Raw genomic sequence first — 12,454 nt, 5'->3', positions numbered from 1 at the left:
GTTTGGTCGCTAATGAAATGTTGTCTGTATTGTTGAAAATAGAGCACCTGTACTAGATCGATAAAGGAAAATGGTCGTCAGACAGATGTTATGATTTGTTTTGAAATATTGGATTTTGTCCAAACATGTGATTTATGGAATGGCTAGCCCCATTGGTCAAGAATATGTCAAAAATCTTGAAAGAATATAGCTGTGACGCAATGACGTGGCTTTGTTGATCTGTGAACGGATTTTTTTTTATCTGCTGCAGGAAATTGTGAAATAGCGGAACTGGCATAGTGATTCTCAGTTGTCAAAATAGCATGTAGATGTCAGCATGATTTGACAGTGTTACGATTTTTATTTTGTCCAAAACTCCACTACTCTATCTGTTAGTAAATACAAAACGAAATGGGCAACCTTATTAACAAGAGTAACAAATCGGGACCAGGGTTTAGGACAGTAGTACCAAACCATGTGGTTGGGGACATTCCACCCAAACACAAAAGTCACCCTAACCGAGACTATCGCAGCAACAGAATCAAAACCACCAAGTACTCTGTGCTGACATTCCTACCCAAGAATTTATTTGAACAGTTTCATCGATTTGCCAATTTATATTTTATATTAGTTGTGGCCTTGAATTGGGTCCCTCAGGTTCAGGCCTTTGGGAAGGAGATAGCTATGATACCTGTGATATTTGTACTTGCTGTCACGGCTGTGAAAGATGCATTTGAAGACTTTAGGCGATATAAATCTGATAGAAAAATCAACCATCATGCTTGTCGACGATATTCTAGGTAAGATAGTTCACACTTGAGAATGTGATTCTTGTGGAAACAAAGTGAGTGTGAAACTCTGGCAGAAAAATGATTCCTAATTTAAAAGAACATTCTCACATTTAAGCATTTTAGAGAGCATCAGATTACTCCATTCCCACAACCCTGACATGCAAAGAGTATTAAGACCCTAGTTTCTGCTACTTTAACCCTACACAAGTTTCTGATACACACTTAAACATATTTCTCTTTATATCCCTTGCTGGTACAGTAGTACTGCCTGAACTCAGCTGGACACAACTGTCTTACAGTTGTGGGTGTAATTTGGACAGTTATGCAGAGTTGTTGAGGCTAAAATAAAAAATACCTTTGTTTCCCCTAACATGACCGACCCAATTAAATCCGGCCAACTGAAAAGTTTTTTAAAGAAGATTATTCAAATATTTTTTTTTAAAGTTTATCAACTTTTATAAAATACAATTTCATCAAAACCCGTTCTTATCAGAAAATCAGAATGTATTTTCAAAGCTGCTGTCAGGAAAAAAAATTATTTACCTACCTACCTACCCAACTTCAGATTTTAGGGTCGGGTTAGGGGGAACAAAGATATTTTTAATGATGGCCTGAAATTTTTAAATCACTATTAAACATTTGGTTTGACAAAGTCAAATGTTCTGTCGGACCGAATGAAGTTTTGTCAGACCTGAGTTACGTGTACCATATTTTTGTACACTGAGAAAGGAAAACAAATAACTGACCAAAATGCCCTTCATTATTTTCAATAGCCCTCAATCTCACAAGTTTTTTTTTTCATAGGATAGAGAGTCTTCAATCAGAGTTATAAGTATGATTTGTGTCACTGCTTTAACAAATTTGATTGACTATCTTCACCAGGCAGCATCTCTGCTGTTTTGTGACTTTCACCTGCTCACCCCATCCCATCCTTTAAAAATTTGCATCACACTTAATTTTTTCAAACGGTTATTTGGACATTTTCTTGTTAGTTATCGGTTCCAGACAAATCTTTTACAAATTCCTTGATGAAAGGGCTGACAGTTTTTGACAACTCTGAGTCATGTACATGTTTTAGTAACACTATTGTTCATTTCCATTAGAATTCTTTTGGAGAAAATTTAATCTGTAATTTTGAATTTGCCAGAAAAGTGAAGTGAATTTCCAGTTAGCAAACATTTGATAATAATGTTTTGTGTATTTATTGTGCTAATCATACTGATATTGTCTGTACCAGAGCAGGGCATACACTAGAATGTCTGTTTCCCTTTATCATGTTTAAATGTGATGCAAAACTCCGCATTCAAGTCAGTTTCTGGTTTATTTCAAATGCTATCAAATCCAAACTTTCATATTTTGTGTTAATACATGTATGTTGATATATCTGATGCTATTGCTGCATTTGTTCCATCTTATACTTGTGACTTGTCCGATTCTCCTTATGGTAGAATGAGAGTAGGAATATAACATACAATGTATGCTTAAGAACACATACTACAAACAAAGTAGTGGATGCATGGATTGGTCAATATTTTTGGACGTAAATATTTTGGTTGCAAACGATTATTATATCAAATCTCTAAAATCTTAGGAAATTGTAGAATTTCTGTGGTGTTCATATTTTTTTCTTTGTGCCATCATCCTTATAAATCTACTAGATACAGTTTGTTACAACTATACAGGACATTTTTGAGAAACTTTGAATGAAAAATAAACCTTTATGTGATTAAACTTAATATTCATTTTACTTTTATAAACATACCGGGTAGATTCATCTGCCATTTAGTGACTCCAGAACTTTATAAAGACATTGTTGACAACAATTTTACTGTAGCAGGCTTTATCATGTTTATGTTACTTGGAATAGGAATTTGATGTGATTTGGGAATACCAAGAACAGTTAATAACGTGTCAAAACAGTTAAGATTTTTTTAATTGTGACAATTTCTAGAAAATGTAAAATTAATGCAGATTTGATTCATCTCAACATGAGTTTAATGTTAAGAGGAACAGGAAATTCAAGTAAACCACAAAGGATAAAAAAGGTTTACAGTCCTATTTAAAACAGAGAAAATGAGAGATTCTTGAATCACACACTTTAAATTTCTGTTTGTTCACAAAAGGGACAATTTGCCTTTCTACAATACATGATCCAGAGAAGTTTTGCATGAGAAAAAAAAAATGTTTGTGTTACTGACCCATTCAAAAAGCCCCTACCCAATTTTGTTTTACTTTAAATTCTTTTTTGTTTGTTTGTTTGTTTTTTTTGTTTGGTTGGTTTATTTTGCTTGTTTTTTTTTTTTTTTTTTTTTTTTTTTTAGTTTTTTTATTTGTTAGTTGTTTTTAGGAACAGATCATCTGTATTGTTTTTAAACTTAAGATTTATCATTTCCCTTATGTCTAAGAAAGCCTTATAGATTCAAAGTTTTTACTGCAGTAAATATTAAATCTGTATACTTAATTGTCTGATGTATAATGAAAACATCAATAATTATAGATTTCTTAGTTTGTGATTTTTATGATGTTTATCAATGTGTTAGATGATTTTAAAAAAAGCTACCTACCTACCTGCCTTGAAGAATGAGGGTCAGAGCACATAAAAAAGTGTTTTCATGATGACGTGCTGTTTATAAAATCTGAGTACATCTTCTGATGATACCCCCATTGTCCTCATTGCCCCTGACATGTACTCTGGTCCCCTCATTGTCCCTCAACATACTCAATGCCCCTGACATGTACTCTGATACCCTAATTGTCCCTCGATGCCCCTGACATGTATAGCCTCTACTGGTACATGTGCCATGAAGGTAACAAAAATGTTATTTGTAACATGTACATTGCTGCCTATACTTCCAGTAAGACTAGATCTCCTGTATTATAGGGTCTGATAACTGACTTTATTGTTTTTGTTGTAGTTCTGACAAGCGATACGTTAAGAGTGAGTGGATGGAGATCCATGCGGGGGATTTTGTACACCTGGCCTGTGATGAAATCATTCCGGCCGACATTCTACTGCTTCATTCCAGTGATCCTTTAGGAATCTGTCACCTAGAAACCAGCAACCTAGACGGAGAAACCAATCTTAAACAGCGACAGATCGTCCATGGACTGAAATATGAAAGGGTAGGTCAAGGTCAAATTGCCAGGAAAAACAGATTGTCCATGGACTTAAGTACAAGAGTATAGGCCAAAGTCATTGTATAAACAAAGATTGTCCGTGGACTTAAATACAAGAGTGTAGGCCAGAGTCATTGTATAAACAAAGATTGTCCATAGACTTAAATACAAGAGTGTAGGCCAGAGTCATTGTATAAACAAAGATTTTCCATGAGAGTAGGTCATAGCATTAGGGAAAAAGTCTGGTACTGAGGTCTTTCCTAGATTTAAAAATTTGGAAGGATACCGCGTGTCAGGGTCGCAGTATAAATTGTGACCATATGTCCTCAACTGAACTACAGAAAGATAAGGCCTTAATATAAACATTGACAGATTGTGCACAGACATAAATATTGAATCACTGTCCATGTTTATAGACACCATAGATTAAGCAATGTTGTGTTCTAAATTTTGACAAGATTGTAGATCCTGTATTGTTCATTGATACTACATGTATGTTTTTTCTACCTGGTTAAGAGGTAATTTCATCATGGTAATTTTATTGTGATTTCAATTTATTGGGCATTAATCCATGAATTACAAATATAGAAAGGCAAATTTTAATGGAAAAAAGGCATTTATTTAACAAATTCTTAGCAAATACAAAGCATTGTTACGTGTTTGGGTCCGTGTATTTAGGTTTAGATCCTTAATCAAGACAGTGAATAAAACAAATGATTTTATAAACCAAAGATGGATCAACGAATTCTAGCAAATGATTAGAAATGATAGGTGACAAGGCATGTGAAAATGAACAAGTCAACATATACAGATATACTGGGATTTCATATCCCTAACATATAAGCATACAACTGTCTTTAATCAAGTACATGTAATGGTATAGGTCTCACATGTATCCATACCAGGACAGGTACAGATCTCAAAGCCAGGATTGTGCCCAGTACTAGGACAGGTACGTTTCAGAGGTTTCTGTCTTATGCCCAGACAGATCCCAATAATTATTCTGAGGAAAAGTAATTATGACTTTATTAATTAATCCTCAAATAAGTAAACCAAGTATACTAGACACTGTATACTTTATTATTATACAAGCCTGATGAACCTCCAGAGTACTTCACTATTACACCTCTGACAACCTTCTTCCTCGAGCTCCAACTGGCAACTGCCAGCTTCCTACAGAAAGCTCATATATAAACCCATATATACCCGGACTACCCTTGGCCGCTATCGTTACGATAAAGTCCGGCTGATATAATGTATAAGGACATCCCGAGCCCGATCTCTGTCACAGATTCCTGCAATTTTCAACTCTTTTAATTTAGGCATTAAAAGAAATTGATGTAAAACTTTAGATTTTCTCTTAAGAGTACATATATTTAGTAGATAAGCTGGATCAGGCAAACAAGGGTATGTTAAAGTCTCCAGGATATTTTGACCCAGGGGCCATGAATTTCACAAGTTTGGAAGAGGCATCCTCATTCAACATAATCTTGCACTTCATTTGTCTACTTAATAACCAGGAACGAAGAAGAAGATTTTTTTTAAAGAATTAATCCCTATCGATGTAAAACTTAAAAATTTCCCATAAAGTATATTTATTTAATAGATTAGCTGGGTCATGCAAACATGGGTATGTTAAAGTCTCCAGGATATTTTTTAGCAAATCATTGAATGTTTTATGTGGAATACACAATTCCGGTCTCAGCTGTGATACCATCTGTGTCATTAGTTAGCCTGGTAGCAATTTCATAAGCATGTAAGTAGATTAATGTTGATAGATAGGACTCTAAGGGTCAGAGAACTCTCTAGAATATAACAAAGAGGTGACTATGTGAAGTACATATATATAAGATATCATATTTAATTAAATACACATTGTATAGCATTATTAGACACAAAATAAATCAGAATAGAATGACTTTCTGTCCTCTCTACCATGAGTAGTGTTCATGACACTGCTTGACTGTATAGTACTACCTCTGTAATATTGATCTAAGATCTGTGTGGCTGAAGACACACTTCTAGACTTCTCTTAAAATAATAAAAAAAACTTGTTAATTACTAAGTCTAGTCAGAGTTGAGGCTATTGGGCAATCTCTGATTTTTGGAAATATTAAATGGACAGGCACTACAGACATTCCATTCAGAAGTTCTTTATCTGAATACAGCCTGACATTTAAAGGTTGAGGTATTGATTTAAGGTGTGGCAGCTTGTAACAGGTGAAGTGCATGTGTTACATATTGTGACATTGGTATAGAATTCACAGCCAGAGCAGTAAATGTTGAGGTATACACCATCAAAAGTTCATCCACCCAGTATCTGTCATAAACTCTGCAATCAGAAAGTGACATAGCTCCTATTGGGGGGGGGGGATATGGGGAGGGGCTCCTATTGGGGGGTATATGGGGAGGAGCTCCTATTAGGGGGTATATGGGGAGGGGCTCTTATTGGGGGGTTATATGGGAAGGGGCTCCTAATCGGGGATATATGGGGAGGGGCTCCTATTGGGGGATATATGGGAAGGGGCTCCTTTTTTGGGATATATGGGGAGGGAATCAGAAAGTGACATAGCTCCTATTGGGGAGTACAATAAGTTTAAGAAATGAATAAGAATCTTCAGGGTTTTTTTTTTATTCTTTTATGTAATTAGCATGATTAATCTCTGACTAAGGAATAGTTATAATTTACATAGTTTTCAATAATAAATGTGGTAACTAGCATCAGTCTTCATTTATTATATGTATTTACTGGGGAGATGAACTTAAACCAGAATTATTTTCTATTTTTGTTCCCTCCAACTTTCCCCTTTCCCTTTGCACTAGCTGTTTGATCCTGATTATAGGTTAAGAAGCAGTGACTCTAATTCAGATGAGGTGATTGGGGGGATGAATTTTAACAAGAATTCTTTTTCTGTTTTTGTGCCCTCCCACTTCCCCCTTTCCCTTTGCAGTATTCTGATCCTGATAATAGAAGCAGTGGCTATAATTCAGAAGAGATGATTGTTTCCCTTTTATATCAGATGCCTCAAGGTATCCCACCCCACTTTTCATGTTTTATGTTGAAGACAAACATGATAAATAATTAACTTTATGACATTAAAAAAACTCTAGAAGATTCTTCCCTATCTCTCTGTATATAAGATAACCGGACTGCACCCAGAGGTGTAAATAAACAAAAGGGGTCACATCAAGACACAAGATTTCCCACTTACTGGGTTATCACAATTCATCAGGACCTGATGTTGATTGTTGTTTTGATAAGACGATGCAATATTAAACATGTTAAATAGTGACATATATTATTATAACCATGATAACTAGAAATCAGTAGGTTACACAGATGTTTATTTGTAGTGAAGAGAGAAATTATTGAACTGAATATATACAGATGTAAAACAGCTACGGTTACTAATAGTTTTAGATGATTACTTAATTTTGTACATTATACTAAAAGTGCTGTAATTCATTTGCAAATCTAAAATGGTTACTTTAGCATTATGTAAGAGGATTGTAACATTGATCAACTGTACACTACATAGTAATTGATGCACAAAATGAAATAAAGGACATAATTTAAGCACTGGAAACAGAAATTTTTGTATAGTTGTATGAAATAAATTTTTAATCAATTTATAGACTTCCAAAGTCATATTGCCTCTTGCTCTTTCTTAAGCCCTATTGAAATTAGGAAATTATTGTAGTTTTAAATTTCATTAAAGCTGGGGTCTGTGTTTACAGATCAATCCCTAGCCCTGTTCTATTCTATTTTTATGGCGGTATCCAATCATAGCATCAAATATTAACTCCAAAATTTAGGAGTCATTTTTTGTAAACTTTGCTTCTTTAGTTTTTACATTATAAGAGGAGACAGAGAGACTTTTGGATTTGTTTCTTTAGTTGCCTTTCAACCACTCAAGTTTTAAAATAAAATTTAAAATTTAAGCTGATGACTTCCCCACCCTCTCCACTTTCCAAATGATGAACAGCATGCAGAATACAATAAATTTATTCAAATCCAAGTGGATAAGAACTTTAGAAGAGAAATTTCTAAAATGGACTTGACAACTTTACTTTCTTTGCTTTCAGAAAAAGTTTGCTGTGGAAAAATTTAAGTACAACGTAGAGTGTGAACTTCCTAATGCTGAAATTTACAAATTTAATGGCTTCATGTAAGTATTTGATTTATCTACATTATTTAACTTATTTCAGATTTGGATAGGTTAATTTAAACTTTCACCATTTCAAAACCTGGGACATGCTGCATATTGAAATAAATTTACCTCATATTTCATATTACCTCATATTTCTAAAGATGAAGTCAAAGTTTGTACTGGATACACCTCCTCCATTATAAGGGGATAATTGCAGAGGACTGATTATTCTGTATTAAATATGATTGGTTTTTGATACCGATTTCACTAATTAAAAAAGTAGTTTTAGGGAAAAAATATGTTCATGTTTAAAAGCCTGATTGCAGGAAGTGTGATACTGTTTGGCTTTAAATTCTCCTTTTCACTGAAATGAAAAGTCAAGGATTGTAAACTTTATTAATAAGGTAACAGTCCATAAACAGGCAGATGTTTGGGGTATTGAGTTTCAGAGGGAATGAATGGAATGAGGAAGTTAGACTCAATTGGCTTCACATGTTTATGACCAGCTTTTAGATTTTGCTGATCTTTTAGATCTAGGTATCCAAACTTTTCCATTTCTTTTTAAATTTATTTTGAGGGGCTTTAGTTATCCAAGCATTTCCATTTTTCATAAAAGTGTAATCTGATGAAAAGGCATATTCCTTAATTAACAATTGGAAGTTCAGAAGATCAGTGTTTTCTGACCAATGTCTTAGAGAACCATTTCCTTGATAAAACTCTGGTGGTCATGGTTACTAGTTGATCCCTATTGATTTTTTGGTAAGAAGGTCAAAATTCCTATGGTTTTCTACTATACCCATACCCTGTGATTTCCAGCCAATGTATTGGGAAGCTTTATTGACAGTCATAATAATTCATATTAAAATGATAAAGGTTGGCTGGGATAAGAAGACATCACTCCATTTCAAAGGAGTAAGGGGAGCAAACATGTTTTGCATCATTTCTTGTTCCTTAATAGTTTCATTAAATAGTAAGTCACAGCAAAGCAATTCCCTAAATATATGTAAGACCAGGTCCAGGAAAATCACTATATTTAGCTATATAGCTTAATTTACCTATATAGCTTTATTTACCTATATAATATAGCTTTATTTAGCTATTTTAGAATAAGTTTCTGTTTTATGAAAAGCAAACAAAAAGTCGCATGAAAATTATGGCTGATATTTTTTTAAAAAGGTTTGATAAACACAACCTAGGGCATAGATAGTAAAAACATTACCTCTTTTAAACACTTTTTAACCAAAAAATGCATCTCTATTGTTTGGATAGCTGTCCATTACTGGAAGTGCGATGAGGCATGACTAAGTGTGATTGCCTTGCATTGTGCTGAATTATTACCAATCAATTATCTTGTTGACCAAAACTGCTTTTCTTTGTTAAAGTAGCTGCTTATTCACAGATTAACTGTTATACATAGCCCCAAAACTTTTAGATCTTTGACTGCAATTGCACAAAAGGAGAAACATTTTTAAAAGTGGGTTTTTGGTGAATTGTTTTCAGTCCATTTCAAAGTTGAAAACTAATACTGCCTCATTATGCGACTTTTTGTCTGCTTTTCATAAAACAGAAATTTACTCTGAAATAGCTAAATAAAGCTATATTATATAGGTAAATAAAGCTATATAGGTAGATTTAGCTATATAGTAAAAATATAGTGATTTTCCTAGACCTGAAGACTACACATAATATTATCACATGTCAGAAATGACAAGGGATGTACATGTACTAATAAAGCTGGGCACACATTTAAGGTACATTGACCCTCTGATAAGAGAGATAACTTGTGTTATTCCTTTGAAAAATTGTCCAGTTACAAGGCGATTCTGTCAAATTTTGCACCAAAAGGTTCACATTTCAATTAAAAGTTTAATATATTTTTTAAAATTATTTATATATTTTTTTTTTAATTTTTTTTTTTTTGGGGGGGGGGGGGGGGGGAATTACTGGATATTATCTTTAAAGCAAAATTTTGTATCCATAAGTTAATGGTGGGATGATGAACTTAATCATCAATGTAAATTTGAAGTTACTTTTTGTTATTGTTGGGAAAAAAAAAGGTAAATGTAATCTGGGGCACTCGTAGCCTTTATAATTGGTGTGATCTGTTTTGTAGTAAACTGGAGTCGGGAGAGAAGGTGTCTCTCAACAAAGACAATCTCCTACTTCGAGGGTGTACCATAAAAAACACCGACTTTGTGGAGGGGATTGTTTTATATGCTGGTAAGTCCACATCTCGGTACTTGAGATCCTGGTCTTATAGAAACCTTGTTTATTTTTTAGATTAAAAACTCATTTATTATGTTTCTTATCAGATATTAAATGTTCATTAACTGAAATGAAATATAAATTGTACTAATCTTAAGAGAAACAAGGAAATCCTTACATGTAGATATACGTACTTTCTTATTAATTTTTTTTTCTTGTCACAAACATTATTTTGTTTTAAGAATTTAAGAATCACTGTAACTTTTGAAAACTAGAAATGATTTTATATTATTGCTTATTTCTTTGGATGCATTGAAATCTTTTTCAATTAAAAAGCTTTTTTTATGGAAACACTTTTCTCAGGTCTGAAACCTTGTGTTAAATAGAATCTGCTATAAACATGATAAGCCAGATGCCACAGAGAGTTGAATCAGGCAGTAAAGCAGAAATAACGTTTCCAATGAAGTCCCGACTTCTTGATTAAAGGAGATGATTGCTTTCATTAATTTCATTGTTAAATTTCAGGACATGAGACCAAGGCTATGTTAAACAATCGTAATCCGCGCTACAAGAGAAGTAAGCTGGAGCGACGTATTAATCGTGACGTAATCTACTGCGTTATCCTCCTATTGTTCCTGTGTCTGTTTTGTGCCATTGGTAAGGAACCGTGGACACAGATTTTATAAGCTTTTTCCTATTGCGTAGGATATTAATATATTATTTATGTAAGAAATTAATACATTGTAATATTATACATTATTCATTGAAACTGCTGTTAAAATGGCTTAGACGATTGTTCAAATGTGAAGATCAGCTGATCAATCTGCCATTAATTCCTGATAGAAATCATTTACTGTAAACAGGAATATTTATATACATGTATATTGTTAATTACATGAATAATATAAGAAGAAAAAACCATATACCAGGCTAATGTATTGTTAATACTACATAAAATACATGTATGTATAAAACAACATGCAGGGAAATAAACATGCCAAAGACTTCTTATCGCATATTATAGAATAAATTACTCCCACACATAAATTCCCACATTTACAATATTTTTTTATCTCTCCAATCAAAATCTGATGCTAAATGGAACTCATTGCATACTCTGCATTAGAAATTAAAGAGGACATATTTTTACTGTAGCCAGTGGAATATAGTTGTTTAACTTTAAAAACATCTTTGTTTTTTGTAGCCAGTGGAATATGGTTGTCTAATTTTGAGGACAGTACGACTGTCCTTTTTATCCCGTTTGAGAGCCTTGAGTGGTACAACCCGTATTTCCAGGGTTTTGTTGTCTTCTTCACCTACATTATCATTTTTCAGGTGAGTGTATATGTACAGGTGAATTATTTATGCCCCCCCCCCCCCAATTAAGATGCATCTATATTGATAAGATCATTTATTTCTTTGTAACAGTTAATTCCTTATTCTTTAACTCTGTGACCATAAGTTTAAAATCATTTTGTTGGCCTTGACCCAGTTAAGTGCCGTGACCTTGACACAGTTTATCTCTGTTACTATTAATACACCTACTGTTATTGTAGACTGTGATACCCAGTTAAGTGTCATGACATTGACCCAGTTAAGTGTCATGACCTTGACCCAGTTGATTTCTGTTACTATTAATACTCCTCCTGTTATTTTAGACTGTGATACCTCTCCCATTATATGTCTCAGTGGAAATCGTCAAACTAGGTCAAGTGTACTTTATAAATAACGACATTGAGCTTTATTATGAACCAATGGACAAACGGATGGAGTGCCGAGCATTAAATATTACCGAGGATTTAGGTCAGATTGAGTACATCTTCTCAGACAAGACCGGCACTCTCACAGAGAATCAGATGGAGTTTAAGTCGTGTACAATAGGTGGGACCGACTATCCACATACTCCAGGTATGTTGTACATTAATTAGATAAAATTCTTACATAGGAATCAGTCTGGAGATGGTCTTTGTTTTTATTACCAGTGAAATTGACATATTAAGGGCACATGCAACGTACTTTACAAAATTGTAATCTGCTGGTTATTTTTCGGAATATTATCAGTTTAAAATCATAGTACCATCAGATGTTCATAGAAAAAAATCAGCATACATAACCAGGGGTTTTAAAAAGATATCACATGATAAAAATCCTTCTGTTTTTCATTAAAAAAGATCCCAAAATTACTAAATATATAATTTCAGCTGAAATTTC

The 12,454-nt window shown here is 33.6% G+C and overlaps 1 protein-coding gene across 2 annotated transcripts in view; it reads left to right on the top strand.

Annotated features, from left to right (window-relative positions):
* Positions 1–6: 6 nt before the first annotated feature.
* LOC133174335 (phospholipid-transporting ATPase VD-like) overlaps positions 7–12,454 on the top strand; it is a 37,134-nt gene continuing 24,686 nt past the window's right edge. For both annotated transcript variants that reach the window (XM_061309442.1, XM_061309441.1), the window contains exons 1-7: positions 7–779; positions 3,686–3,893; positions 7,974–8,056; positions 10,152–10,258; positions 10,769–10,900; positions 11,448–11,578; positions 11,902–12,151. In XM_061309442.1, the coding sequence (XP_061165426.1) occupies positions 391–779; positions 3,686–3,893; positions 7,974–8,056; positions 10,152–10,258; positions 10,769–10,900; positions 11,448–11,578; positions 11,902–12,151 (1,300 nt within the window). In that variant the 5' untranslated portion in view covers positions 7–390. The remainder of the gene's footprint in view (positions 780–3,685; positions 3,894–7,973; positions 8,057–10,151; positions 10,259–10,768; positions 10,901–11,447; positions 11,579–11,901; positions 12,152–12,454) is intronic.

Source organism: Saccostrea echinata, unplaced genomic scaffold (assembly GCF_033153115.1).
Source record: "Saccostrea echinata isolate AGI-Se365-2 ecotype Australia unplaced genomic scaffold, CSIRO_AGI_Sech_v1 ptg000057l, whole genome shotgun sequence".
NCBI lineage: Eukaryota > Metazoa > Mollusca > Bivalvia > Ostreida > Ostreidae > Saccostrea > Saccostrea echinata.
The sequence above is the reverse complement of the archived record's forward strand: the minus strand, read 5'-3'. Positions and strand labels throughout refer to the sequence as shown.